Here is a 27,144-nt window from a genome sequence, read left to right on the forward strand (position 1 = left end):
CATAAAAGAAAGGCAATCCTCTTTTGAACTTGAAATGATCTTCTTTTGGTGGATAATTGTTAAAGGCTTTCTCAGCATGTCTAGCAACGGCATGCCACATCTTCCAAAGATTGCTGAATTGTTTACTTTTTTTTTTTTTTTTTTTCTTTTAATTATGTTGGGAGTGACTTTTATCGAAAATGTCAAGGGAAAGGAGATGCTCTTCTTAGATCTTTGGAACTTTGAATTTGTGAACTTAATAAAAAAGACACAAACAAAGGATGAGGGGTGAGACCATTCTAGGGTGGCATCGTGCAAAAAGTAGCATTATTTGGTTCCAAGTGTATGGCTTAAACCAAAATGACTATATTAGTCCACCCAAAAGGAATAAATACAACAATCTTTACTTGGACAGCATACGTCATTTAAAAAAAAAAAAATTACAAATAGGCATCATAAAACACAACCTGATTCAAATGTGTTTACAAGTGACAAGTACTTAAGAATATATCGATTGGGTGCATGACATATAACCAATACTTATAAGCACATGATTCAAGCAAATTGAATGTAAGTGTAAGATACAAATAACACAAATAGTGATTATTATATTCACATGAAGCCCACTAAAACTAATACGCAATGTCTCGTATCATAACACTATTACTATAGTTAACACGAATGTGCGCAAAACAATAATGGCAACACAAAAATACTTTAGATATACACAAAGGCACATAATTCTCACTAACTCAATAGAACATAAGACTTTAACAACCCCATATAAGTTACATGCTCATGAAACACTATAGGAGCCAAAACCTTAATTAGTGAGTCCACCAACATATGGAATGTGGGAGTATACATAACACAAATGTGAGATTTAGCTAATTTTCTCTCTAACAAACAAATATTTTATGCCAATATGATTGGGTAACAAGGAGCTCTTAGTTTTCTCAGAGAAAGAAACTGTTGTAGAACACAAAATATCTGTAGTGGCATCACAATGACATCTAGAATACCCAACCCTGCGATACAATTTCATAGTAAATAGCGTGGCATGTAGCCTCAAAACAAGCTACACATTTTGTCTCTAGAGTTGAAGAAGCTATAAGTGTTTATATAACACTTTTCCACGAAACAACTTCTCATGCCATCATAAATACACAATATCCAACTACATAAAGAATATTGGATTGCCCATATGTTCACACAAAGTCATTAGCACCCCACAAGTACCTTAGTACTTTATTTTGCAGCTTTCTAGTGACTCAAATTAGTATGACTCAAGTAATTTTCAAATACACTAACAATATAATTATACCACATTATGTACGTACTTGAGTACACATCAAGCTACCCACAACTAACACAAATGGGACTACTTGGGGCTATTGAGACTCATAACATAACACTTTTCACAAATAGGTGCCTTTCCAGGAGAAACAGACCAAAATCACCAATAATTGAGGATATCACAACGAATTTATTATGCATGTGAAATGGAATTATGCACTCATAAATGTCTTCATTCACCAAATAGTAAGATTTTCATCTTACACATATGCCAGAGTCTGTAATACACAATGTACTCTTACGCATGATTTTTTATCTCAAACTCATCTTAAAGCCCACAACACTCATTAGACTCTTACGCATTATTTTATCTCTCAAATTTATGTTAGAGTTCGTAATACACAATTGACTGCTACGTATGATAAAGCAAAATAATTAAATACAAAGACTTAAAATGATCTGCTATCAAGAGGGTTAGACTAGGCCACCAAGTGCAAAGTATACGACCATTTTTTTTAATCGTCACAAGCATCCTACAAAATAATGATTCACTAATAAGGTAAACCAATTATTTGTATGGATCTTAGATTAAGTGTTTTGGTTCACAAAATAATAATTCCCACTTTTTTTTTTTTCTTTTTCCAGGATAATATTCAATAAAACTCAATAATTTATCATTATTAGTCTCAAAATAGGCAAGTATCTAACTACTCAAAATCATTAATTTTTTATTTATTTATATACAACAATATTGTTCACATTTAACAAAAAGTTCATTTATCTCAAAATAGTTATCATAATAAATGTACGTAATTCAACTTCAATTAAAACATTACAGAAAAACCACTAATACCATCTTAAATCATAATTAAGGTAAACAGATCTAAGTGGAAAAAGAATTCATTAACGTCTTACTTAATCCAAAAATATTTTCAAATAATTATCAAGTGCATGTTTTATAATGGAAGGCACAACACAATTGAATCATTACATGAACTTGTAGGAGTCTTTTCCTATCTTTTGTCGAACAATAGAAATAACCCAACCTTAACCAAAAAAAAAAAAAAAAAAAAAGACAAAGTTTTCTTCTAAACTGGGTTTGAATAATTTCCTTCAACCTACTCTATAAAAATAACACGTGTCCATTAAACATGTGAGATGCACATGTTTTTTTAATAATAGGGACAAAGTTGAAATAACTTTTATTAAAAACTTATATGCATCTTACATATTATTAAAAAAAATGACACATGTCATTTTTATAAACTAGGTTGAAGGTAATTCTTCAAACCCAATTTGAAGAAAAACTTTGTTAAAAAAAAAAAACATAAAAGACGAGGTTTTATAGAAAGTTCATTAAATTGTTTAGTGATAAAGGCTACGCCCTGCCCGTGCACATTAGCACATATCCCTTATCTTGCGCCCCTCCCCCAAGCCCAAACAAAAGCCTGCCACTGGAACTTTCATTCCTCGAGTTCGATTTGACTCTGTTTCGAATATAAATTCTCAAATTTTTACATCTAAAACAAAAACCCAATACTCTCTCCCTCTCTAAATTTCTGGGTTTTGTGTTATTTTGGAGAGAGAGGAGGAATAAAGGCAAATACAGAAAGCTGTCTAAATGGCTACAGATTTGCCAGAGGGAACCGTGCAAAACATACTGGACCAAGAGTCTCTTAAGTGGGTCTTTGTGGGAGGCAAAGGTGGCGTGGGCAAGACGACTTGCAGCTCCATCATCTCGATCCTTCTCTCTAAGGTTCGCTCCTCTGTTTTGATCATCTCCACCGACCCTGCCCACAATCTCAGCGATGCGTTTCAGCAACGGTTCACCAAGACACCGACTTTGGTTAATGGGTTTCCCAATCTCTACGCTATGGTACAGTTTTTATTCCATTCTTCTTTTCGAAGGGTTTATGGGGCTTTTTATTCTTTTGTGAATTTTATATCTTTTGGTGCCTTTTTGGGGTCGTGCAATGATTTGACATTGAAATTTTTGTTTACTTTTTGAATTTTGGGGATACGCAGATTGCGAATTAACTATCTTTGGTATGATCCTTTGTAGGAGGTGGATCCCAATGTTGAGAATGAGGACGTGGGCAGTGCCGAAGGAATGGACAGCCTGTTTTCTGAACTAGCAAATGCAATTCCTGGAATTGATGAGGCTATGAGCTTTGCAGAGATGCTGAAGTATGGGATCTTTTTTAACTCTAGTTGATTAAATCGAACCTTCCAAATTCACCACTTCACTATTCCTCGCTGTATTTTTTTCAAGTGAATTGAGAATCCTTATGATTCTTAAAATCAAGGTGTTGGAGGATTACATTTTTCAAGTAGGTGGTTGAGACTCATTGTGGGTGTTCTTAAAGGCCTAAAGAGAGGAACTGATGGTTAGCCAATAGACTTTTCATCTGTACCAACCAAGTACGGGCATTCATCAGGAGTTTGCTGCAAGTGAAATTAACTTTGTGCCTTTGCTAGAGTTAAATAGACTAACTGTATCAAAGATTGGTCTCCCAAGGGGTTGGCGTCAGTTATATTCAGGTGACATTATTGATTGGTGGATCTATTGAGGGGGTGAATGCAGTAACATAAATTTTTAGAGTCATCCTTAAATCTTGAGTTGTTTAAGATAAGTTGGACCAAATTATTAGTATCTCGTGTCAATCAATGTTAGTAGAGCACAATATCATTATTTTGACCCTTTATTGACCGTATTAATTAAAGATATCTTCCTGAGATCCATTAAATCTAATTTTCTTTCCAGACTATGCTTGGTGCTTGCCAAAATTATGATACTCAATGACAGAATTGAAGTCTTACTCAAGTTTCATGTTTTAGAGGAGGTTTTTTTTTTTTTTTTTTTGGACTTCTGTTAACCATATCCAATTGTATATAACATTTCTTTGCATGCAGAATAAAATGTAAATGACTCACTTAAGCATGTTTATGTGATACATTTCTAATGGCCTATTCATGCATATGCATCCCTTCTTTTTTAAACAATCATCCAGAAATTTTTGGTCATTCTTTTCTTTGCTAACTGTGCTTCAAATGCTATTCATCAACCTGACTTTTTTGTGACATTATTTTGATTTTATTTGAATGAATTCTCCTGCAGATTGGTGCAAACTATGGATTATTCTGTTATAGTCTTTGACACTGCCCCAACTGGCCATACACTACGGCTGTTGCAATTTCCATCAACCTTAGAAAAGGGTCTCACGAAAATGATGTCTTTGAAAAATAAATTTGGTGGCATAATCAATCAGGTATGTTCTTTGTATTATAGAGCATAATCATACAGTTCGTTTTTTATGTATTTGCAACAAAAATATGAGATTTTTTAAATTTTTTTTTATAAGTAATCAAAATATCATTAAAAAGCACAAAATGTGTAACTCAGGTACACAAGAAGTAAACAAGAGAAACACTTAACTAGAAAGAGAAAAACGCTCTAGAAAATCATGAAAACCAATCAAATTAGGGAAGTCTAAAGCAGCTTTCTAGTGGTAAGGAGTATTGAAGAAGAAAGGATTTAGATCCACCACCATCGTCTCGTGGTCTTCAAAACTTCTATCATTTATTTCCTTCCAAATACACCGCAAAAGGTAAAACGGTACCATCTTCCACACTTGTGAACTTTGGGGTCTGCCACTCAACCCTCTCCAACAAGCGAAAAGGTCAACCATCCTTCTAGGCATAACCCAAGTTAGCCCATCACAACTAAAGATAGCACTCCAATAGGCGTTAGCAATCTCACAGTGGAGAAAAAGATGATCCACAGATTCCCCACACCGCTTACAAATACAGCACCAATCCACCACAATGACATGTTGCTTTCTTAGATTATCCATAGTGAGGTCTCCCCTAGGACGGTCAACCAAGCAATGAACTTCACACTCATGGGGACCTCACTTTGCCAAATTCTCTTCCAAGGGAAGGGAGTTTCATTATGGGGGACAAGGATGTTATAGAACGATCTAACGTCAAACAACCATCTCTTGGAAATACCCCAACAAAGCTTGTCTTTACCTCACAGCTCATTCTAGAGGAGTACAACAAATTGAAGAACGAAGCAGAGACATCTACCTCCTAATCATGAGTCGCTCTAATAAAACTTACATTTCACTGATGAGAGCTATTAGAAAGATCCAAATGATCCGTCATAGAGGCATCCTTAACGCAACTTATACTGTACAAATCCAGGAAAGCTTCCTTGAGGGCTTGATCTCCACACGTATGCCAAATTCTAATATTGGAGCCATTGCCCACCTCAAATCTGTTATGACTAGCAAACTCTCCCCAACCGCTCATGATATTTTTTCATAATCCCACCTCATACAACCCATCAACCTCATTGGAATACTACCCACCCCACGAGCTACCATATTTAGAATCCACTACGACTCTACACAAAAGTCTCTCTCTCATGTGTATAGCGCCATAGTCACTTCGTCAAAAGAGCTCGATTGAACAAGAGCAAGTTTCGAACCCTCAACCGAACCTCAGAGTTCGGAGAACAAACCTTAGACCAACTTACCATGTGATATTTGAACTCTTCAACTCGGCCACTCGACACGAATTCCCGTTGTAGCTTCTTAATGCGATTGGAAACACTAGTCGGGAGGGAAAAAAGAGACAAGAAATACGTAGGCAAATTGGATGGGGTGCTCTTGATTAAGGTAATCCTTCCACCCTTAGTCAGATACATCATTTTCCAACTAGCTAGGTGATGTTCAATCTTCTCAAACACCATCCCAAATAAATTTGGCCTTAAAAAAAGCTCCCGGGGGAAGACCACTATACTTTAAAGGCAAAGAAGAAATCCTGCAGCCAGACTATCGGCTAGTACATCAACATTAGTGACATTGCCCACAAGAACCAAATCTAGCTTAGCTATATTAATTCCGAACTGGATACAGTTTCAAAACTTAGGAATAAAGCACATAGATAGTGGAGATGATTTGGGTTTGCCCCACAAAATATCAAGGTGTCATCCGCAAACAGAAGGTGGGAAATGTTAAGCGCACCAATGTTCCTAGACCCCATATGAAAACTTGCCAGAAGTCCCCCATTTTTAATAGCAGATAGCATTTGACTTAAAGTCTCCTGAACAATGACAACCAGCAAAGGTGACAAAGGATTTCCCTATCTCAAACCCCAGTAGCTATGGAAGAATCTAGAAGGATTGTCATTCACCAAAACAGAAAAGCAACTGAAGAAATACAAAACTCTATCCAAGAATGCTATTTCTTCCTAAAACCACACCTCAACAAACATAATAAGAGCTCATAGTTGACATGATCATAGGCCTTCTTAATATCTAATTTGCAAAGAACCCCATGCCTAATCCTACTATCTAGACATTCGTTATCTATAAGAATGGAGTCAAGGATTTGCCTACCTCTGACAAACACACTCTAGGGCTTCAAGATAATCTTCTACACTACCCTACTTACTATTGGGGAGCACTTTAGCAATAATCCTATAAACTCCGCTAAGTTGACTAATAGGGTGAAAGTCCTTAACATTGATAGCCCCAGATTTCTATGGAATGAAAGCAATGAAAGTGGCATTAAGAACTTTTTCCAAACTTCTAGTGTGAAAATCATGGAACACCCCCATAATATCTTCTTTGATCAATTCCCAACAAACTTGGAAGAAGACATAGGAAAACCATCAGGGCCTGGCACCTTATCATTGTTCATACCTTTCACCACCCGAAGCACCTCACTCTCCTCAAACGGTCACTCCAACCAAGAGGCCTCCTCCTCAATGTTATCCAAAGCAAGGTCATCTAGCTTGGGCCGCCAACTAAACTGTTTGGTAAACAAACTGTCATAGAATTATACAATGTATTCCCTAATCTCAGTTTGATTAGAAGAAACTGAGCTATTAACCAATAGCAACTCAATGAAGTTGTTTCTCCTATTCGAGTTAGCCACTAAATGGAAACAATTTGTGCCTTTGTCACCCCTTCTTTGCCATAGCGCCTTCGATTTCTACCTCCAGCTCAATTCCTCCATTAAGGTAGTCCTCCAAACCATCAAGAATAGGTAACTCATCCACAAGATTCCTTCTTTGGTTCTCTACATTACCAAACATCTGCTCATTCTAGACTCTTAGATCAGCCTTCAAAGTCTTACATTTGCAATCCAAAATGAAGCTCAAGGAGCCTTGAAAATGATAAGAAGACCACCACTGTCTCACCTTGTCCACAAAACTTCCGGCCTTCAACGACATATTCTCAAACTTAAAGTATCTTTTGCCACCCTAAACACCGCCACAATCAAGAAGAATGGGGGAATTGTAACCCACATATAGTGGGTAATTTATAAAGACACTCATGGGGTGCTAAGTCCTACATTGCTTACTTACTATATGAAATTGGGCTTTATAAGTAATTCTAGGAAAGTTCCAAATTGACCAATCCTTTTGGGGGAAGAGTGCAGATGTGGCTAGTGCTTTTTCATGTGTCGTTACAGTGAACATTTGTCGGATGTGGATATGGTTTACTTTTAAATATTTATTTTGGTTGTAAGCTTGCAGTGGTTCGATTACTAATACTACTATATCTCTGGTGATATTGATTACATGACTGTAAAGCTTTGAAATTATTCATTGCAGATGACCCGCCTCTTTGGTGTTGATGATGAATTTGGTGAGGATGCAATTCTGGGAAAGCTTGAAGGCATGAAAGACGTGATTGAACAAGTTAATAGGCAATTCAAAGACCCAGTAAGATTGCCCTCTTCTTTACTTCATTTACCCTTCTCTAAATGTCAAATGTTAGTCATTTAGTTATTCTTTGTTGCAGGATTTCCAATTATTTGTGCTGAATTATACATCTGTAGTAAATATTTATAGAAGTTAAAGCCAATGCAAGGGTTCTAAATTAATTATCAAAAAGTATAATTATTTATTTTTCTGAGCACCGGTATCAGTTAATTGATATGTTACTTATTTCTGATATTAGTGATGATTTATTAACCAATTTAACAGTTATTGTATTCTTTAATCAAAATTAACTTCTGATAATCTTTATAAGAGAGATATTGAAACCCTTGGAGAATTATAATATTGGAAGCACGAAGGTGTTGTTTGAAAAGCATGGTTTCCTAAGAGTTCAATGGTGTATTCACTGTATTGCATCCCTCTTAAAAGTGTATCTTGCTGAAGCATGATTTGCACCCCTTTTGTGCCTGCAAGCACTTGCAGTAACTATGGGAGTAAATTACATTGGCATTTTTGTGGATATTTATCCCAGAGCCATATTATTTTCTCTTTCTATTTCTGGAATCCCTATAGTGATTGTTATGGTTAGGACTTTAAGGTGGAGTGACCTGATGGTCAATGGCTGGTGGAATATTTTGCTTGTGCCAAGGCTCCGTCAGTCACTACAAGCTAATTTAATATTTTAATGTAAAAGATTCTTTTTATTTTTATTTTCATTAAGTTACTATTTGGTGTCAACTGGATAAAGGTAATGTTATTGCTACTTTACATTGGTGTATGCTAGACATGGTTCTCTTTTTTGTTTTTCTTCTTAAATCCTGATGAGTCAAACGTGCTACTAAATCTGCTACAAGTAAAAGCACTAGGAGTTGTGGTGCTTATTTGATTTTACCTGACCTGCCAAAACTTCATCAGTCAAGTTTGGTTTAGTTTCTGAATGTTTTGCAGTTATTTCTTAAGCAATTGAGCTGATGTTTCTTGTTTATTGGATCACTCAAAACCATATTGAATGTCTGATTGTTCTGTAGTTATTTCTTAATGCGCTTCTATTTCCCTGTTGGCAGGACTTGACAACCTTTATCTGTGTTTGCATCCCAGAGTTCCTCTCTCTTTATGAAACAGAGAGACTGGTCCAGGAACTCACCAAGTTTGAGATAGATACACACAACATTATCATTAACCAAGTACTTTATGATGAAGAAGGTGAGTTTACAGGTTCTTATGCTTCTTTTTTTCCCTTGGGATAATTTTTTGCTTAGGACAAATGTTATAAATCTATTGGTACGTTTTCTTATGTAGACGTAGAATCTAAGTTACTCAAAGCCAGAATGCGGATGCAACAAAAGTACCTTGATCAGTTCTATATGTTGTATGACGACTTTCACATCACGAAGCTTCCGTTGCTGCCAGAAGAGGTAAGCTACACTGCCAATGTTTTTGGAATTTTTAAAAAGAAAAATCTTAATTTGAAATTTCTCTTTATACAACATACATTGACCAATCTTATCAGGTAATAGTTCAATAAGCCTTCAATTTGCTCCTCCTTTGAACTCATACCATTCTTGTAGAGTTGTCTGCAAATAATTCCCACTATTAATTGTTGATTTTTTTTTTCCCCAAACAGATGAATTCTTTTTTAATCCTCATGCCAAACCGATAACCTGATCTGAAATTTTTTATTCTAGATGGGGTGTAAACAAATCACTTCTACTTTTTAGCATCAGCCCATTTGACAAGCCAGTTGTTGATTTCATAGGTTACCGGGGTTGAAGCTCTGAAAGCATTTTCACCTCGTTTTCTGTCACCATATCAACCTTCTACCAGTAAAGGCACAGTGGAAGAGTTGGAGCAAAAAGTATCCACACTAAGGCAGCAGTTGAAAGATGCTGAAGTAGAACTAGAAAGACTTAGAAAAGGAAAACAAAAGGTCTGATGATGCTCTGCTCAACAGTATTGCCTCTGTTCCTTTTTCCTTTCCTCTATTCTTTTCATGCTTGCAATCAAATGGCACCATCTCCCTGCTTTAGGCTGCCAAGTGAAGTCATTCTTCTATTTTACTAATGGTTGACCTTTTCTGTAGCTCAACTTATTTGCATTTTTTTTTTTACATGAACCTTTCTTATATGATTAGTATACTTTGTAATTTCGCCATGGTTTAAACTCAGGCATATCAATCATCTGACCAATGCGGTCAGATGATTTAGCAGTGTAGTTCATTTATGATTTTTATTTTTATTTTTTTTATTTTTATCATGACCTATCTCTATAATGGCAAATTCATTTTTCTTCTTTTAATGCGTACATAGATTTTGAGATTGATGAGAATCTAGATTTTATGCCAATGTCTTCTAGCCGTGACTTTGTAGCATTTGTTGGGTATTTGGACCACCCAAGGAATGAAAATGTCTATCCTAGAAATGGGAAAATATGCTCCATGGGAGCAGGAAGAAAGAAACATGACACAACTAGAGTTTTGCTTGATTGACCAAATTGCTAGCAATTGAGACAGGTAATTGATGTGGATCCTTATCTAGCTTTGCATGTGATTTTGATAATGAACTAGAGGAGGATAAAGAAACAAGAGTACTCGCAAATATTTCCTTAAAACTTTAAACCGACGAGGACCGAGGAAGAAGAAGATGATAGCTTATGAGTCAAAATCAAAATCATAGCTTTCCGATGTCCGTATAACCTGCAATCAATTTTTCAAAATCATCTGCCAAAGGAGGCTCCTATGACTGCTTCAGCATAATAATGCATAATAATGTCATGTAAAAACTGTAAAGAAGTTGACGATTTCATTTTCCTGAGAGCTCCAATGCCCACCATCAAAAGTTTGCTCGGATTGTTGGTGTGTTTTGTGTGACATCTTTGTCCTTTGGAATAAGAACTTCATGGTAAGCCTTCTTCCTCCTTTGAGGATGATAAGAAGCCAATCTGTGATGTTAGTCATATTTAAAGCAAGAGAATCCATAGGCCAGAAAGATGTAGCAAAATTACAAGATAAAAAGAGAATCAGTATGAGTAGAACAAAGAGGACAGCTTGAATGGATTTGGTGGGGATGATATTCCAAAGGAAAAGCTTGAGCCAAGAACTAGAAAGAAGAGAGGGAGGAGTGGGAGTGATTTTGTGGCCGTTTGTTATTCCTCTAGGAATATGGTTTTAGAAAGGACAAGACAAAAAAGAAGCTATTTATTTTTGTTGAGAGTGGGATTTGAACCCACGCCCTTTCGGACCAGAACCTTAATCTGGCGCCTTAGACCAACTCGGCCATCTCAACGTAACATGTGAGGGGTTTGCATAAATAATATATATTTATATAATCTACAGCCAAGAGAAGTCAATTATAAATAAGTATATATTTTTTATGTGACGAATGATTGCATACAACGTTGAGATGGCCGAGTTGGTCTAAGGCGCCAGATTAAGGTTCTGGTCCGAAAGGGCGTGGGTTCAAATCCCACTCTCAACAATTTACTTTTGTCTTTCTGTTTTCTCTAAACCTTATTCGTCATTCCTGGAGGAATAAGGACTCTTTTTAACAATCTTACTTTTCTTTGTTTTTTTTCCTCCTCTTATTTTAATCAACCCGATCCATAGACTGTTTTTAATAAATATTGCTCTTTCTTTTTTTTTTAATCATTTTAAAAAGCGACTTTTTAACAAATATTACTTCTCCTTTTTTAATATTTTAAAATGCCGGGGAAGGGAGGCTATTTTGGACAGTAGGAGTGACAATTTGAGTTCATAAGTCGGATTTGTACCACGTTGAGCCATGTACATACGATTACATGGGTCAACCTAAACTCTAACTTATTTTAATGAAACAGATCAAATTTCTCAACCTTGACATGATCCATTCAAATAAACAAGCAACACGACAAGACCCACGTAACTTGTTTAATATAAATGGATTAAATTGACCCAAATATATATATATTATTTTTTATATGTCCATACAAGGGGAGGGAAAGGGAAAAGGAAGATTCGATCTAATAATCTCCGCTTCATGAAGCGTTGTCTCTAGCCGATTCAACTACCTCTTGGAAACAATTGACCCAAATACTTGATATGACCTCCTTAACACAATTTCATATCTTATAAACATAAATTATATCGATTACACATATTCACAACTAAATTCATGACCATCAATTTACCAATCAATATCTGATCCATAACCATTATTCATAAATATAACCCAACTTCTGGACAAAATACCTAATCAAAATAATATTATTAGAGTCCAATAAAGTTCATCTACATAAACAAACACATAGCTATAAAGAAAATAGAAAAGATCAAAGTGCACAATAGGTTGTAATACTTCCTTGAGCAGAGTGCACTGGATTTGGCAACGGACAATATATATCCAGATTATTAGACTCCAAAAATTTTCTCTCTTTGTCACGAGCAATTCCAATTTACACACAAGTTAAAACAATATAGACTTTTATCCTTCAAAATGAATATTAAAAGAACATTGCAATTAATCTACTTTTCATCTAGGAAAATGGAGAAATACATGGACACAAAGCCAAAAGTAGAATTTAAACACTGACATAAGAAAACAACAGAAACATTCATCACTTTCCTGAATGCTTCAATAATGTATAGAAACAAAGTACAGAAAAAAGGCTAGGCTGCCAAAACTCTAAGAATCTCATAATAACAATTGCATTATCATGTAGTACACAACACAGTCATCTAGATACTATCCACCATGCAAGGTTGAAATGAAGACCACCACATCCTTCTCTTCTAGGGTTGTATCAAGCTGCCCACTTAGCTCCCAATCACAATCATTCACAAGGACCAGAACACCAGGTCTCCTGCAAGACAAGAAAACCGCTACATGTTAACAAAGATATTATGATGACAGATCACATTGGTCATCTTATGACTTCCACACTCAATTGTGTTTTGTTGGTGGAAGACTCAATTTTCTCCAGCTATTCACCTTTTTCACCTTACCAATCTTCTTCTCCTTAAAAGTTTTATTAATCACTAAACTAACAGTTATTAGAATTGCATAATCTAGGAGTGTATGTGCACAGTCATCTTCAAAATGAATTTAAACTTACACAGAATCTCCTTTCATGAACATTTCGGGCCTCTCCTTGATCAAATTGGTTCGGACCCAACAGAGCAAATCCTTCATGTTTAACTGACAAACACGAAGAAAAACGTATTGTTGCCAACCACATATATTAAAAAGCATGTCTCACATTTTATGCTTTTTCTGGAATCATTTGTTAGAAGTATAAATTTACCTTCTCTGCACCATTTTGTAGATCAACATTGACATTATGGACCTTTACAGACTCACAAAGAAGCTCTAATCCTCCACTGCCAAGACATTAAACATTGCATCCACATAAGAAATAAGGTGTACAGAAAGATTAAAAGCATCCAATCATGTACAGAGTAATAATGAACATGATCAAAAATTCTTGCTCAAACATGTAATAAGAGAACCAGCAGCATTAAATGATGCCCATGTGAACCTGAACCCACAACAGCCCAGCAGCACTTGGAAATTTCTCATAAAAAATGCCTCAATAAGAGAGCCAGATCAAAGATGAATAAAACAAAGTAAAATAAACAGACCCAGATTCAAATTTCACATGCTTATTATTATCTCACAGAGTTCCGATCATTACATCCAACAAGAAACAATTAATCACCTTCATAACAACACAAAGATGTATAAAATTAACTTTTTAAGTTTCCGAAACCAAAGGAAGTGAAAACAAAAGGCAGAGTAAGGGATTGAAAAAAAAACATACCCGAATTCGAGTGTCAATTGCATGATTTGTGCAAGAGTTCAAAACCCTAAGAGAGAGAGAGAGAGAGAGAGAGAGAGAGAAGTTCAATGGAATTTGTGCTCACTCTGCGTTTTGTTGGACGAGTTTAGGGGGATGACACGGCGTCGTTTACTGATCAATATTGGATATATTGAATCTATTGCAGGAAATGTAGGATCATCCAATATAACCAATAGCATTGCACGGCATGTGGGCCTGGGTTACACTAAACCCGGAATTGCATCCTACGGTCAGAAACCTTTGCAATCTAAACTTAGCAAATTGACAAAAGCTACACCGCATCACCACCGTCAACTTTGTCTCTGTCTCTGTCTCTGTCTCTCTCTCATTTCTCGCTCCTCACTCTACAACTTCTCCTCTCGTAAGCTGGAATTTGATCCCTGCACCTCGAAAATCTAACCCTACCCTGGAAATTACCAAAAAGGGCTTCACACTTGGCGCGTTTGGGCTTCTGGGTCAATGGGCAGAGATTGAGTTCGAGGAAGGTTGGTGTTGGGGGTAGCTCAGCGAGTCAGGCTTCGAGTTTGCCGTCGGTGCTGTGAATTTGTTGTTTCTGATAAGTTCTGTGAAGCTATGGAGTCTTATAAGAGGTGGATCAGGGGGAACAAGGACTATGTGCACTCCTTGGAGTCTATGGCCAATGTGAGCACCTCTCATTTCTTGTAGTTTCATTCTTTTTGTTTGGTTTATTTGTTAGATAACAATTAATGGACGAGTTCTATGATTTTCATTGGTATTGGATTGTTTGTTGTGTTTGGTTATCTGGGTTATCCTTATGCTTCTCTGTGGTTTCCATGGTAGCTCGAAAATTGAGAAATTTTGAGAAGGAAGTAATTTTTTTAAAAAAACTATTTTTGGAAATCAAAATGATACTATGTCGTCTGGGTCAATGGAAAAAAAAAACTATCTTTTAGTGTGGAAGAAAGTAGTTTACCGTAAACTGTTCTTGTGTAGTTGTAAAGTTATGGGTTTGTGGAAACGATAGTCTAGGAGACTAGGAGGTGTAGAGCTTCATTTACTGCATTTGTTTATGTGATTGATCTGCTGAGACTAAGCACAAGGTCTGAAAAAGGGTCCTTAGTTATCTGAATTAAAGCCATAGATCTGGAAGCGAAGGCACCCAATATAATATTGGACAAAGGGGGAATTAAGTCAGTCCTCATTGCTATTGCGCTACTAAACCTTGAGCCTCAATTTGTGTCAGCTCAGCGGTTGAGCAAGAAAGCTAGGGCAGTGGGAAGATCATTGTTCACTGTCAGAAGAGAAAGAGTCTTCTACACATGGATAGGTGTTTAATCCTGTGCTACAGCAACGGTTTCAGAATGTACCAACAGTATGAATTTATAAGAAATCTGAGGAATTTAGTTATAGTGATTCTACCAGCCTTAAGCTCCCAAAACCAAGCAGCAAAAGATTCCTAAGTAACTTGATTTAGTATGTTTGAGGGGGTACTCATACCCTGTAAAGGAGGATGGGTGTGCCCACAGGATAAGGAAAAAAAGGTAACCAAAAAAGGGAGAAACAAAAAACAGTTGTTATAGCCTAAAAAGAAGTTACGGTGGCCGACCACATTAAAGGAAGTGTTGAGAAGCAGAGAGCTGACTCAGGAACGGAGACTAATAATAGAGAGCCGAAGGAACATGATAAAATGAATGAGGTTCAGCCAGAATATCTTGTTGAGGGTGATTTAAATTTGTTAGAATCGGCTATAGCAGATATCTGTAAGTAGATTAAATGCAAGAGAGAGCAGAATAGTAACAAGAGGGAAAACAAGATGACTTGAGGGCCTGTTGAATAAGGAGGGTTTACAAGTTAGAATTTTATGATATTCATCAATATTCTGAGAAACTTGTTTTGACTCTAGAGGTTAGTCTATTTGCATGTGGGCTTGTTGGGGATCTGGAGTTGATTAATTATGTAACGTGTTAGTTTTGTTGCCGACTCTGTTTTCAGTGTTTATTTGCACTTTTTGCTTCTGTTCACTTATTTCAACTCATCATTTACCTTAAAATTTGTTAGAATATTAATTAAATGATTAAATTTACCATTTTCTATCAATTTAAACTTTTGGAATAAGTAGTGATATAACATGGTTTTAAGAGTAAAGGTTATGAATTCAAATCCTGATTCCATAGTTTACTTCCCATTTTAGTTAGATATTCCACGTGTTTGAGGGAGAATTTGAATCCACACGTAAAAGAAAGTGTTAAATTATTAAGTTCTCCATTTTCTATCAGTTTTAAATTTTTGGGACAATTGATAATTTAACGAAAATTAAACAACAGAGTCATGCGGATTCCTTTGAGACTCTAGTTAATAAGCCATTTAAACTGCGTGTAAACTTATTGCGCCATCTGAGATATATACCAATCAACCTATATCTGCCAAATTATCGATTCTTTTGATGTGTTTTGGAATTCTCGTCATCCATGGTTGCTCATGAATGTAGAAACTATATAAATATCTAAAGATCTTGCTCTGTATTTAGTTTCTGGAGTATTGTTGTCTTATATGGGTGTTGAAAATGTTGTGCAGGGATTGACATGGCTTCTTCCTGAACGGTTTTCTGATTCAGAGATAGGACCAGAAGCAGGTTTTGTGAAATTTTGGTAACCTTTGGCTTCTTGTTACAGTGGAAATTGATAGGGATTTTTTTTTCCCTCCCTTTGAAGCTATTAGGGAAAAAGTCCACGTTTCCCCTTCAAATTATCACCCAATTAACAATATCCCAAAAAAAAAAAAAAAATTACAAAAAAAGTTGTCATTATCCCCTAAGGCCAGCAAAAAGACAAAAATTATCCTAAAATTTTTCAATAGAACAAAAATACCTATAAATTCGGGGAAAAAAAAAACTAATGAAAAAATGAGGAGCCACCCCTTTTTGGCCAAATGGAGGTAACTGAACCACTCCTAAGGCCATGGCGGTGGCTGAACCACCCCCAAATGCCCAAGGGGTGGTTTGGTCACTCCCTCTTTTTTTTTTTTTTTGTGTGTGGCCATTTGGGGTGGCCAAACCACCCACAAAGAATCATGGAGGTGGTTCGGCCACCCTCTAATATGGGCGAAGGGGGTGGCCAAGCTACCCTTGGCCATTTGGGTTGTGGTTCAACCACCCCTGCACAACCAGGGGAGGTGGCCGAATCACCTCCATGGCCTTAGGGGTGGTTCGGCCGCCCCCCATTTGGTCAAGGGGTGGCTCGGCAGTCCACTTGTTTTTTTTTTTTTTTTTTTAGGTTTTTTTATTAACGGTATTTTTGTCATTAGGAGGATATTGACAATTTTTTAATAGTTTGAAGGAATATTGTCTTAATTGAAAGTTTGAGAGAACATTGTCAATTGGGTCGTAGTTTGAAAGAGAGGGGTATGTGGACGTTTCTCAAGTTATTACTAGTTTGGTTGCTTAGAAGGAATAGAGACAAAAGTAAAAGTTTGGCATGTTGTGGTTTACATACATCTTTTTGGAAAAGATAATTTAATTTGGCCAACATTTCATCTCTGTGTCTGTTTCTTCAGTCTGCATGTAATGCAAAACCATAGTATTAAATTAAACTTCTTTTGTTTTGCTTTCCAATTGGACCTGTGATTGGTTTGCCTGTTCAATTTATATTTATGATTCTATTTTTTTTTTTAATTTGTGTGCAATGACTAATTGGTGCTTTTCCCAACAATTTGGTGATATTCTGCAGTAACTACTATATTGGGCATAATCACTGCTATCAATGAACATATTATTGATACAGCCCCTACTCCAATGCAAACAGGCTCTGTGGAGCCTTATTCATTTCCTTATTCGTTATGCATATCTGCGCTGAAAGACTTGGAAACATTAACTGAAGTTGTAGCACAACATTACTATGGCGATGATAAGAGATGGAATTTCATTGCTGTTACAGAGGCTACCAAGTAAGCAATGCTTCTTGTTATCATTTCCAGTTAGGTGTTTATCGTATGTTGGAGTTTGTCTATTTGCCTTATTATTGGTTACTCTATGTATCTCAGGGTGCTGGTTAGGTTAGCTTTGTTCCGGAACAGTGGATATAAGATGCTTCTTCATGGAGGGGAGACACCAAATGACGAAAAGCAATCAGATGCTTCAACTTCTCAACATAATGGTTTCGCAAACTCTGGAGGGCATCATGGGCCTAGTTACTTGGGGAACAATTATGCACAGACCCAATGGAATCTAGAAGGAAGAGCACTATCTGCATTAAGCAGTTTTGGAGAAAATGCTAGGATGGTTTCAGACCCAGTATGGTTGCGCAGAGTTCAACACCAGCATGCTATTATGGAGCCTCCAAGTAACTATTCATATAAAATTAAGTCATTGGTTAGGATCATATGTTAATTCATTGAATATTCTACAAAAATAAACTATTCTATTATTACAGAACCAGCAGTAGAGAGGCCAACCATTTCCACCATATTGTCCGAAAAGGGTCTTCATGGGGCTTTATATCTAGCTGGGGAAGTGCTATTTATCACCAGACCGCTTATATATGTTTTATTTATCCGAAAGTATGGGAGTCGGTCATGGATTCCTTGGTTTCTCTCTCTGGCCGTGGACTTCGTTGGTATGGGCATTCTTTCAAATGTAACAAAGTCAGGAGGTCAAGATAAAGAGCAACGGTTTCGTCTTTCCATCCCCGAAAAGGATGAGGTTTGGACCTCTCTGAATCTCTCTGAATCTTACCATGTACAGTTGAAATTTTTGATGCATCCTGCTCATCAGGCTTCTGCATTAATTGAGTCTAGTAATATAGAATCTTTGGAAGCAACTTTTAGTGGCATTATTTAGTTTGTTCATGAATAGGTTCATGTTGTAGTGTTTCTGATATTATGGAGTTGATAATAGATGAAAAGAAGGAAGCTGTTATGGGCACTTTACCTTATGAGGGATCCTTTCTTTAGCAAGTATACCAGGTACTGATCTATTTCAGTATTTCATTCTTGGTCTATGTAGTTTATATTATGTTTAATAATTTTTCATAGGAGGAGAAATAATAAGAAACATCATATATCTATGGTTGCGATATTTCAGGCAAAGACTTGAAAGCACCAAGAACGTATTGGAAGCTGTACCTATTGTTGGATTTCTTACTGGTGTGTTTGATTTTGTTTTTCAACTCCAGATGTTTTGCTACTTTGTGAAGCTTTCTAGATTAAATAATTTGCTTACATTTTGCTCTTTTTCTTTATGCATCTCTTCACGTGCAGAGAAAATAGTTGAGCTTATGATTGGAGCTCAGACACGGTATACTTACATGTCAGGATCATAAGATGGAAGCTGCAAAAAGTTTTACAGTTCTACATTTTTAGGATGTATCCAACCCAAAAGAGAGAGGAGAGAGAGAGAGAGAGAGAGAGAAGAAAAAAAAAAGGAATAATTTTTGGAAGAAGTAATTCTCCAATCTGTATTAATATGACAGCAGCAGGGTGAGCTTTTGGTTGTCTCACACTCTTGCTTTGGTGCACCATTTTGTCCCATATGAGTCTGTAAATTTGCATTGATCCTGACAGTTTCTTAGTTGTTAAGTATCATGAGGTTCTCTTTTAGTCAACAATTGTCATGGGTCTTGCTTAAGAATCATTCTCTCTTATTCAATTTCATAGTGTCATTCTTTTTCCTTCTCCATCCCTTGGTAGTTGGTATTGTTTAAAATAAAAAAAAATAAAAAAGGTAGGCTCTTTTTCTTGTAAAGTCTGTTTGGTCCACGTCAGTTTGGACTGAAACATATAATAAGGCTGAAAAACCATGTAAATGCGTGGATGAGAAGGTCACTCAGTTCCTTTTTTTTTTTTTTTTTTTTTTAATGTGCTTTGATGGTCCAATTAAACCTGACATTGTCAATTTTGTTTTTTCCTCTCAATAATGGCAATTGGTTTTCCAATTTTAATCAAAATAAGAATCTGAAAAAAAAAAAAAAAAAAAAAAAAAAACAACCCTATTGAAGGGTTTTTATTTTTTTCCAATCTGTGTGTGCTTGTAATCCTTTGGGCCGGGGCTGTTTCTTGGCCCACGGGCAAGTTTGATATTTTCTGTCCAGTAGTGTATAGGAACTTTTAATCCTACAATAAGATAAAATGGTTAATTTGCAATATAAAATCTGGTGGAATAGCTCCACCAGAGTTTAAAAAGTTAAATCCACGTGTCAAATGACTATTAGTGAGAGGTGGTAGACAAAAGCTTGCGTTGCATTGTGGAAAATGTAAAAACATGTGGTGGGGTCCGAAGCAGACAGTATATATGGAGTCCCCATCCACAGAAACTAAAACATGGACCACTTTCCGCAAGTGGGTCTTGGCCCCACACCCATCGTGGCCTAATGGTGGGTTCCATCCTACCACTTCGCCTGGTCCACACCACAAGTGCATCCATGGGCCCACCGCCGGAGAATCTGGCCCAAGATGGGGGCCCACCGGAGAAGCCTTCAATCTTCAACCGTCAGATCGACAGATGGGCTTCGGCCCCTCCCCTAGTTACTGTTGCCGTACGCAACCAAGCGCAGTCCCCAAGATGGGGTATTTGTTGTGGTGGGTCTCAATGTCTCTTCCACCGGCGCATGTTAGCATCCGTACGTTGTAAGTTAGCATTGAGCCGTAATATATTAAAAAAAAAAAAAAAAACTCCAACAAAAATAAATAAATAAAAGACAACTGAAACATGTTTTTGCTGTGGACCTGTACTTTATTTATTATTTTTTTTTCTTTTAGGGTTTAGGGTTTTAGCCACATCTTTTTTTGGTCATTGGAGGTGGTCGACCACTCCTAGACGAGCCGCGGAGAGTGGTCGAAACCACCCCATGACAGTCTGTTAATTTGGTTGATAAAATAGTGACAGATATATTAAATTGATATTTACCCATAATGCATGTATCATTTGGCATCTGTGATACGAATTAAAACCTACCGAAAAAAATAAAAAATAAATAAATAAAAGGTGAAAACCTAAGTACGAAAATGATAACTATTTTTTCTTATTATTATTATTACAAGACAGATTTTTAATTATGAAAATTAAAAATTCAAATACTTTTGAAACAATTTTTCCTTATGAGGAAATTTACAATACATTTATTTTCCAAAAGAATCCATATATGTTGGTACAATACAACAAAGTCAACTTAATAAATCTGATTTATGCACTGATTGGATTCTTCTGTGCGTCGCATAAAGTGAGAACAAGCATGAGGGAAAGGTGTTTGGAGCCACAGCAAGGGACGACATAAATGTAATGGCCCACTTTAGTAATAGGGAGAGAATTAATTTTAATTTTAATTTTAATAGTAGATTTAACGGATTTTAATTTTATAATAAAATAAGTCATAAGTTTGCTTAGAAATAGAAAGATTTCATTTGTAATAAAGAGTTAATTCATTCTAAAAGTGGGATGATTTGTTTTTTTTTTTTCCTTTGACATGTCAAGACAAGGGAAAAGTGATGGGAAATTTGAGCTAGTGACCTCTGTTTCATTAAGCGTAGTTCATAATTAATTGAACTACCCCTTAAAGACGTGAGATGATTTGTCTGATTCGAGTTTGTATGTAATCAAAATGGTTCAAATTCCAAGCTTGTGCAATTACTTAATGACTTGTAGAATCTATGGTCCAAGAAACCTCAAACTTGAAAGGATTTTGGAAGATTCTTATAGATCTCCCACCCAAATGCAAAGACAATTGGACAATGATGGGAATCTAACAAAGGAAGATTGGAAATTGCAGCATTAGCAAAAAAGCATAACCCTTTTATGCTTAAAATAAGAAAATCAGTTTCACAAAAGTTGGGAAAATCTCAAATATTATTTGAAATAAAAATGAACATATAATTAAATTTTATAGATGAAATAGTCTATTCATTATCATATAATAAAGGGTAAAGTCTATATACCTTCTTTAAACTACCACCCAATTGACAATGTATCTCCTAAATTTTTAACTGTGACAATATCCCTTCCAAACTACCAAAACATTGTCAATGTCCCCCTTAAGGCTAGCAAAAAGATAAAAATGCCCCTATGTATTTCGCAATAAGACAAAAATACCCCTATAAATTCAAAAAATAAATAAAATAAATAAATTTTAAATTTTTTTTTTAAAAAACGAAAATTTTAATTTAAAAGAAAGATTTTTTTTTAAAAAAAAAAATTATTATTATTATTATTTTTTAAACGAAAATTTTTTATTTATTTTTTTTTAAAATGAATTTTTTTTACAAAACAATTTTTTTAAAACGATTTTTTCTTAAAACAGAAATTTTTAATTAAAAGAAACGGAAATTTTTATTTTCTTAAACGAAAATTGTTAATTTTTTTTAAAACAGAAATTTTTATTCTAAAAAGTTATAAAAAATAATAAAATAAAATAAAAATCATAACAAAAAAAATTAATTAATTTTTTTCTTATACAATGGATTTTTTTTTTTTTAATTTTAAATTTGCCACCTTTTGAATTTATTTATTTATTTTAGTTTTAGGTTTATCTAGAAGTTTTAGTATTTTTTGTTTTTATTTTACTAAGGGTAATTTCGTCATTGGAGGAATATTGGCAATTTTTGATAGTTTATGGAGAAAATTGTCACAATTAAAAGTTTAGGGGAAACATTGTCAATTTGGTAGTAATTTGAGGGGAGTATATGAATTTTTCCCTATAATAAATATATTGTTGGGTTATTTAAAATAAAATAATTGCTTTCTCCTCAATTATTTTAGAGCAAAAGTTGTGTATTTATCTTTCCCGATTCGCAAACCCATCTCATGATGACACCATGCAAAGAAAGCAGAATTTATTTAACTGGCTTATTGGACTCCTCACCACCGTTGACCCAAACCCAACAGATGGATCGTGCGAAGAGGGAGCCTCCACGTTGCCCCGCAGAGTGGGCCCAGCCAATTGTACGATGAGCGGATAACCGTAGATTAGCCCCATCGACACACTAGGCCAAATATTATCCATCTATATATAGTGGGTTCGGTTCTCTCTAACAACTTGTTAGAGAATAGCTTCAGCTCTCTCTGTCTCTCTCTCTCCTTTTCCCTTCCTCGCCACTAGCTAACGCGTGAGCGAAGAAGAGAAACAGATACCGAGCCACAATTCCATCGATTTGTGAGGAAACATTCGATTTTCGTGGAAATTTGCGTGTAATTCTTTCTGGGTTGTGTTTGTTCTTTACTGGGTAGTTAGTACTTCTCTCGGAAGAGCAAAGATGGCTGCGATTCAGAAACGAGAGCTCGAAGAAGATGAGGCCAGAAGAAGTCTTGATCTCAGAATCAAGGGTGGGCAAGAAGCGGAACTGAGTAGCCGCCACAGCAAAGAGGGACCCGCCATAACCACCGAATCCATACCGTCCCCACCGGTGGAGGCGGCGGCGAATTTTGCGCCGAAAGAAGAGCCGGACACGGAGGAAATGTCACGTGCGATGGTGGCGGTGCACGTGCCGGCGGGGATTCCGATGCAGATGGACAGAAAGGCGGTTGCGCTGCCGAAGAGAACGTCGACGAAGGACCGTCACACGAAAGTGGAGGGTCGCGGGCGGAGGATCCGAATGCCCGCCACCTGCGCGGCCCGGATCTTCCAGCTGACCCGGGAACTGGGCCACAAGTCCGACGGGGAGACCATCCGGTGGCTCCTCGAACACGCCGAGCCAGCCATCATCGCCGCCACCGGCACCGGAACCGTCCCCGCCATCGCCATGTCCGTCAATGGGACCCTCAAAATCCCCACCACCTCCGCTCCCGACAGCGACACACCCGTTAAGAAGAAACGCAAACGACCAGCCAACAGCGAGTACATAGACATAAACGACGGCGTTTCGGTCTCCGCGGGGCTCGCCCCAATAACCACCGCCACCACCACGACGCAACAACAAGCAGCACAGGCAGTAGTACCTCAAGGGCTGGTACCCGTGTGGGCTATATCCTCGAACGCCGTCGTTCCCGGCACGTTCATCATGGTCCCGCCGACGATGGCCTCCATTGCCGGACCTTCGACCCCACCTCACATATTCACATTCCCAGCTTCCACCACGCCTCTGATAAACATTTCAGCGAGACCCATATCGTCGTTCGTGTCGTCCATGGCGAACATAGCGACACCTGTTCAAATCCAACCCAGCTGCTCCGCGGCTTCCTCCTCAAGCGCCGCTGCTACTATTACAACTAGCACTAGTGCTGCTACCACCACTCAGATGCTGAGGGACTTTTCGCTTGAGATTTACGACAAACAGGAGCTCCAGTTAATGTCTCGCTCTTCGAAGCAGTGAAAACAGAAGCGCTTTCTGGATAGTTTTCCGGGGCGTTCATGGAGTCGCACGTGCGCGCGTGAGGCGTGGGGACCAGGTGTGCCGGTGGGGTCAAACAAAGACTCGGCAAAAGCAAAGAGAAAAAGAGGTGGTTGCTGCTCCGTGGACCGTGCGATGGGGCCACCTCATGTATTTTAGTCATGTGATGGTGGGCGCGGGCCCCAATGCCACCTTTCCCAATGCGGCCTTCGGTCCCTACCGCTGGGTTTGCTGGGTCGATGGAGATGGCCACGTGTCCGTGGAACATAGAGCTCCTTTTTTTCTTCTTTTTTTTCCTCTGGATCACGTGGGGTCTTTTATGGTGGGGGTCCAACTGATTGGCCTGCAAGAGAGAAAGAGAAGGAATCAAATGCGCCTGATCTCAAGGGTTAAGATGGGTTCTGGTTTTGCATTTTTGTATATGTTTTTTTTTAACGGTTTAGATTTAATTTTAAATTTTTAGAGAAAAGAGTAAAATTAGATCCGGAGCGTTCTTACTTCTTAGGCTTTGGGATACTTTTTTATATTAATTTTGTCACGCTTTTATAAGGGATCATACTTATGTTATATGCTCTGATTACTAATTAATGTGGGTGATAAAAAAAAAAAAAAAAAAAAAAATCGACTAATTCACTAACCCCATATATTCCATTGGCCAGCAATTTTAACAGTATAGCTAAACTTAGCGGATATGATGGGTTTTTAATCGACAACAAATTTGGCGTTGTTATTTACTGTAGCACATTAAATAAATAAAAATAATAGCTTTTAAAGATAGTTTAATCGGTTAAAGATAACGCTTTATGAAGCGTACATTAAATAAATAAAAATAATAGTTTTTAAAGATTGTTTAATCGGTTGAGAATAACGGTTTATGAAACACAGATTGCCAGTTTGATTTATATTTCTTGATTAATTTTTATTTTTTTGGGCAAATATGTTAAAAAAATAAATAATAAATAAAATAATGATTCTCCACAGTAACTTTTTGGTTCCACCTCTTCACCCAAAACATTTATCATTTCTCTTCTTCATCACTGTCATGAAATGTGAACAATTTGGCAGCATATGTGAATATGTAGATTGTTTCACAGGATAAGTCAAACTTATTGATTTATCTTCAGCTAAAAATAAAAAATAAACTAGAATATGATTGTTAGAAAAAATTAATGTTTTAAAATATGAGTGTCGACAAGAATATAATAAAAAAAAATGAGAATTAATATTTTTAAAAAATTAGACCATAAAATAGAGAATAAGTAAGAGAGTGTGGAGGCCTTTGGGGTGGTTCAACCACTTTAAGGGCAATCCTCAATTTTTTTTTTTTTTAGGGTTTAAGCCTTTTAGGTGTGACTGAATCACCCTATAAGGTAGTTTTGGCCACCCCAAACCGATCATATAATGGTTGCCGGACCATCCCATGGGGTTGTTTTGCCCACTCCTAAAAGGCTTAAATCCTCAAAACAAATTTGAGGGTTACCCTTATGGGTGGCCGAATGGGGGTGGTTCGGTCACCCCCAAACCGGGCAGCCAAAACCACTCTAGGCCAAACGGTGGTGGCCGAGTCACCCCAACGTTGTTGGGGGTGGTTTCGACCACCTCCCATTTTGCAAGTTGGGGGTGGACGGCCACCCCCATTGGCCAAAAATGGGGGTGGCTAGCAACCCTCATTGGGCACAAAAGCCGACCCTCAATTTATTTTTTTTTTTTAAGTTTTTTTTTTTTTTTTAATTATTTCAATTTTTTATTCATTAAAAAAAAGAATGAAAAATGCAAAATCAATTCTTATGGTTTATCAGATTTGCAATTAACTATATGTGGTATCAAAATAAATTTAGAGGTCCCTGAGGTATGCCAAAAAAAATATCTTAATCCTTAAGCCAAATTTCGTTCACTCACTTAACAGATTTTGATAACGTCAAAGCCAATAAAATTGTGACATTTGTCATATTTAAGTCAGTATCATACTAATAAAATATGTTAAATTAGTGAACATAATTTGACTATAAGGAATAAATTATTTCTTTGGCATACCTCAAAGACCTTTAATTCATTTTGATATCATAGAAAGCTAATTGTAAAATCAAGTAAACCATATGGACTAATTTTACATTTTTTCCTCCAAAAAATTTCATTTTTTTTTTTTTTTTTAAATTTATTGGGACATATGATACTTGTGTTGATTGGGCTAACTTGGCGATACATTAGTTTCATTGACAGAATGTTGACTAAGGTATTAACCCCGCCTTTATCGATAACAAATGTACTATATCTAATATAAATTTAAACCTAAGTGAGAAAATAAAGTCGTTAAAAACCAAGTACTAATAAGGTACTTAACCCTAAAAGACACTGAAAACCAAGGGATATTCAGAAATTTCAATTTTGGAAAGTCTAGCAATTGGTAAAGTTTTAAGGACTTTAATTAGGAAAGAGAAGGGAGGAGAGCTATCCAGAAAATAAAATTATGGGTAAAACAATCTTTTCTTAATTGTTTGAAAAGTTTAGATTAAAGAATTTTTCTAAGCAAGGTTAGGTGATAAATTATAGGATTTTAGATGAAAGGGAACTTTTTCCATATGACAACATCTAGGTATTTAGAGAACTTTTGAGAGTGCATCTCCTTAGCAAAATAAACTTTCTTTATTATTATTATTATTTTTTTATGCATTATGCGTGTATAAGACTATATACATCAGTCATAATTTGACATATTTAATTAAAGGAAAAATGTATAATAAATCTCTGAGTCAACCCTTCAAAATTTTAATATCCTTAAGTTTTTTTTCTTCGAAAATTTAGTCCTTAAGTCAATTGAAATGATAATAAAATCATTGCCGTTTAAATTTTTTAACAAACGTTAAAGAAATTCAAAATGCACCGTTTTACTCTAATAAAATATTAATTTGTATTAATTTAATTTAAAAAATTAAATCTAAAAAAAAATTAAATTAAGGGTGGTTAGGGGTGGCAGCGCCACCCTGGCTACCACCCAACCCCTATGGGGTGGCTTGCGGCCCCAGGGGGTTTGAG

General features: G+C 36.4%; 4 protein-coding genes and 2 non-coding genes across 7 annotated transcripts; 4 read left to right on the top strand and 2 right to left on the bottom strand.

The window, feature by feature from the left end:
* The first annotated feature begins 2,704 nt into the window (after positions 1-2,704).
* On the top strand, positions 2,705-10,300 carry LOC132186986 (P-loop containing nucleoside triphosphate hydrolases superfamily protein). The gene is made up of 7 exons (XM_059601118.2): positions 2,705-3,151; positions 3,338-3,462; positions 4,394-4,544; positions 7,903-8,013; positions 9,075-9,213; positions 9,310-9,425; positions 9,767-10,300. Exons 1-7 carry the CDS (start codon positions 2,897-2,899, stop codon positions 9,941-9,943), a joined length of 1,074 nt encoding a protein of 357 aa, XP_059457101.1. The 5' UTR covers positions 2,705-2,896; the 3' UTR covers positions 9,944-10,300.
* Positions 10,301-11,210: 910 nt separating this feature from the next.
* On the bottom strand, positions 11,211-11,291 carry TRNAL-AAG (transfer RNA leucine (anticodon AAG)). The gene has a single exon. It is a non-coding gene; the product is annotated as a tRNA-Leu (tRNA).
* Positions 11,292-11,402: 111 nt separating this feature from the next.
* TRNAL-AAG (transfer RNA leucine (anticodon AAG)) lies at positions 11,403-11,483 on the top strand. The gene has a single exon. It is a non-coding gene; the product is annotated as a tRNA-Leu (tRNA).
* Positions 11,484-12,545: 1,062 nt separating this feature from the next.
* On the bottom strand, positions 12,546-13,905 carry LOC132187445 (ubiquitin-related modifier 1 homolog 2). Its single transcript, XM_059601760.2, has 4 exons — positions 13,801-13,905; positions 13,285-13,360; positions 13,096-13,178; positions 12,546-12,843 (listed from the first exon to the last, which is right to left on the bottom strand). Exons 1-4 carry the CDS (start codon positions 13,821-13,823, stop codon positions 12,726-12,728), a joined length of 300 nt encoding a protein of 99 aa, XP_059457743.1. The 5' UTR covers positions 13,824-13,905; the 3' UTR covers positions 12,546-12,725.
* Positions 13,906-14,132: 227 nt separating this feature from the next.
* On the top strand, positions 14,133-19,467 carry SSE1 (shrunken seed protein (SSE1)). 2 transcript variants are annotated; one of them, XM_059601758.2, is made up of 8 exons: positions 14,133-14,481; positions 16,375-16,432; positions 17,526-17,742; positions 17,839-18,137; positions 18,228-18,496; positions 18,692-18,759; positions 18,878-18,939; positions 19,054-19,467. In XM_059601758.2, exons 1-8 carry the CDS (start codon positions 14,413-14,415, stop codon positions 19,113-19,115), a joined length of 1,104 nt encoding a protein of 367 aa, XP_059457741.1. In that variant the 5' UTR covers positions 14,133-14,412; the 3' UTR covers positions 19,116-19,467. The 2 variants fall into 2 exon arrangements, with proteins under 2 accessions (XP_059457741.1, XP_059457742.1); XM_059601759.2 differs by having other exon boundaries at positions 14,441-14,481; positions 16,375-16,448.
* A 3,373-nt stretch (positions 19,468-22,840) lies between these two features.
* On the top strand, positions 22,841-24,633 carry TCP9 (TCP family transcription factor). Its single transcript, XM_059601474.2, has one exon. The coding sequence runs from the start codon at positions 23,038-23,040 to the stop codon at positions 24,091-24,093; it is 1,056 nt and encodes a 351-aa protein (XP_059457457.2). The 5' UTR covers positions 22,841-23,037; the 3' UTR covers positions 24,094-24,633.
* Positions 24,634-27,144: the final 2,511 nt, after the last annotated feature.

The sequence above is a fragment of the Corylus avellana genome, chromosome 6 (assembly GCF_965113065.1).
Source record: "Corylus avellana chromosome 6, dhCorAvel1.hap1.2, whole genome shotgun sequence".
In the NCBI taxonomy this organism is placed as follows: domain Eukaryota; kingdom Viridiplantae; phylum Streptophyta; class Magnoliopsida; order Fagales; family Betulaceae; genus Corylus; species Corylus avellana.

What these genes read in the sequence shown, in the direction of transcription:
- TCP9 (XM_059601474.2), top strand. Translation starts at nt 23,038, where the DNA reads ATGGCTGCGATTCAGAAACGAGAGCTCGAAGAAGATGAGGCCAGAAGA.
- SSE1 (XM_059601758.2), top strand. Translation starts at nt 14,413, where the DNA reads ATGGAGTCTTATAAGAGGTGGATCAGGGGGAACAAGGACTATGTGCAC. An exon ending in TGCTATTATGGAGCCTCCAA is followed by an intron (nt 18,138 to 18,227) that starts GTAACTATTCAT and finishes CTATTATTACAG; the next exon opens with AACCAGCAGTAGAGAGGCCA. An exon ending in TATTGTTGGATTTCTTACTG is followed by an intron (nt 18,940 to 19,053) that starts GTGTGTTTGATT and finishes CTTCACGTGCAG; the next exon opens with AGAAAATAGTTGAGCTTATG.
- LOC132186986 (XM_059601118.2), top strand. Translation starts at nt 2,897, where the DNA reads ATGGCTACAGATTTGCCAGAGGGAACCGTGCAAAACATACTGGACCAA. An exon ending in AGCTTTGCAGAGATGCTGAA is followed by an intron (nt 3,463 to 4,393) that starts GTATGGGATCTT and finishes ATTCTCCTGCAG; the next exon opens with ATTGGTGCAAACTATGGATT. An exon ending in TTGGTGGCATAATCAATCAG is followed by an intron (nt 4,545 to 7,902) that starts GTATGTTCTTTG and finishes TATTCATTGCAG; the next exon opens with ATGACCCGCCTCTTTGGTGT.
- LOC132187445 (XM_059601760.2), bottom strand. Translation starts at nt 13,823, where the DNA reads ATGCAATTGACACTCGAATTCGG. An exon ending in CAATTGACACTCGAATTCGG is followed by an intron (nt 13,361 to 13,800) that starts GTATGTTTTTTT and finishes ATGTCTTGGCAG; the next exon opens with TGGAGGATTAGAGCTTCTTT. An exon ending in TTCATGAAAGGAGATTCTGT is followed by an intron (nt 12,844 to 13,095) that starts GTAAGTTTAAAT and finishes CTTGTCTTGCAG; the next exon opens with GAGACCTGGTGTTCTGGTCC.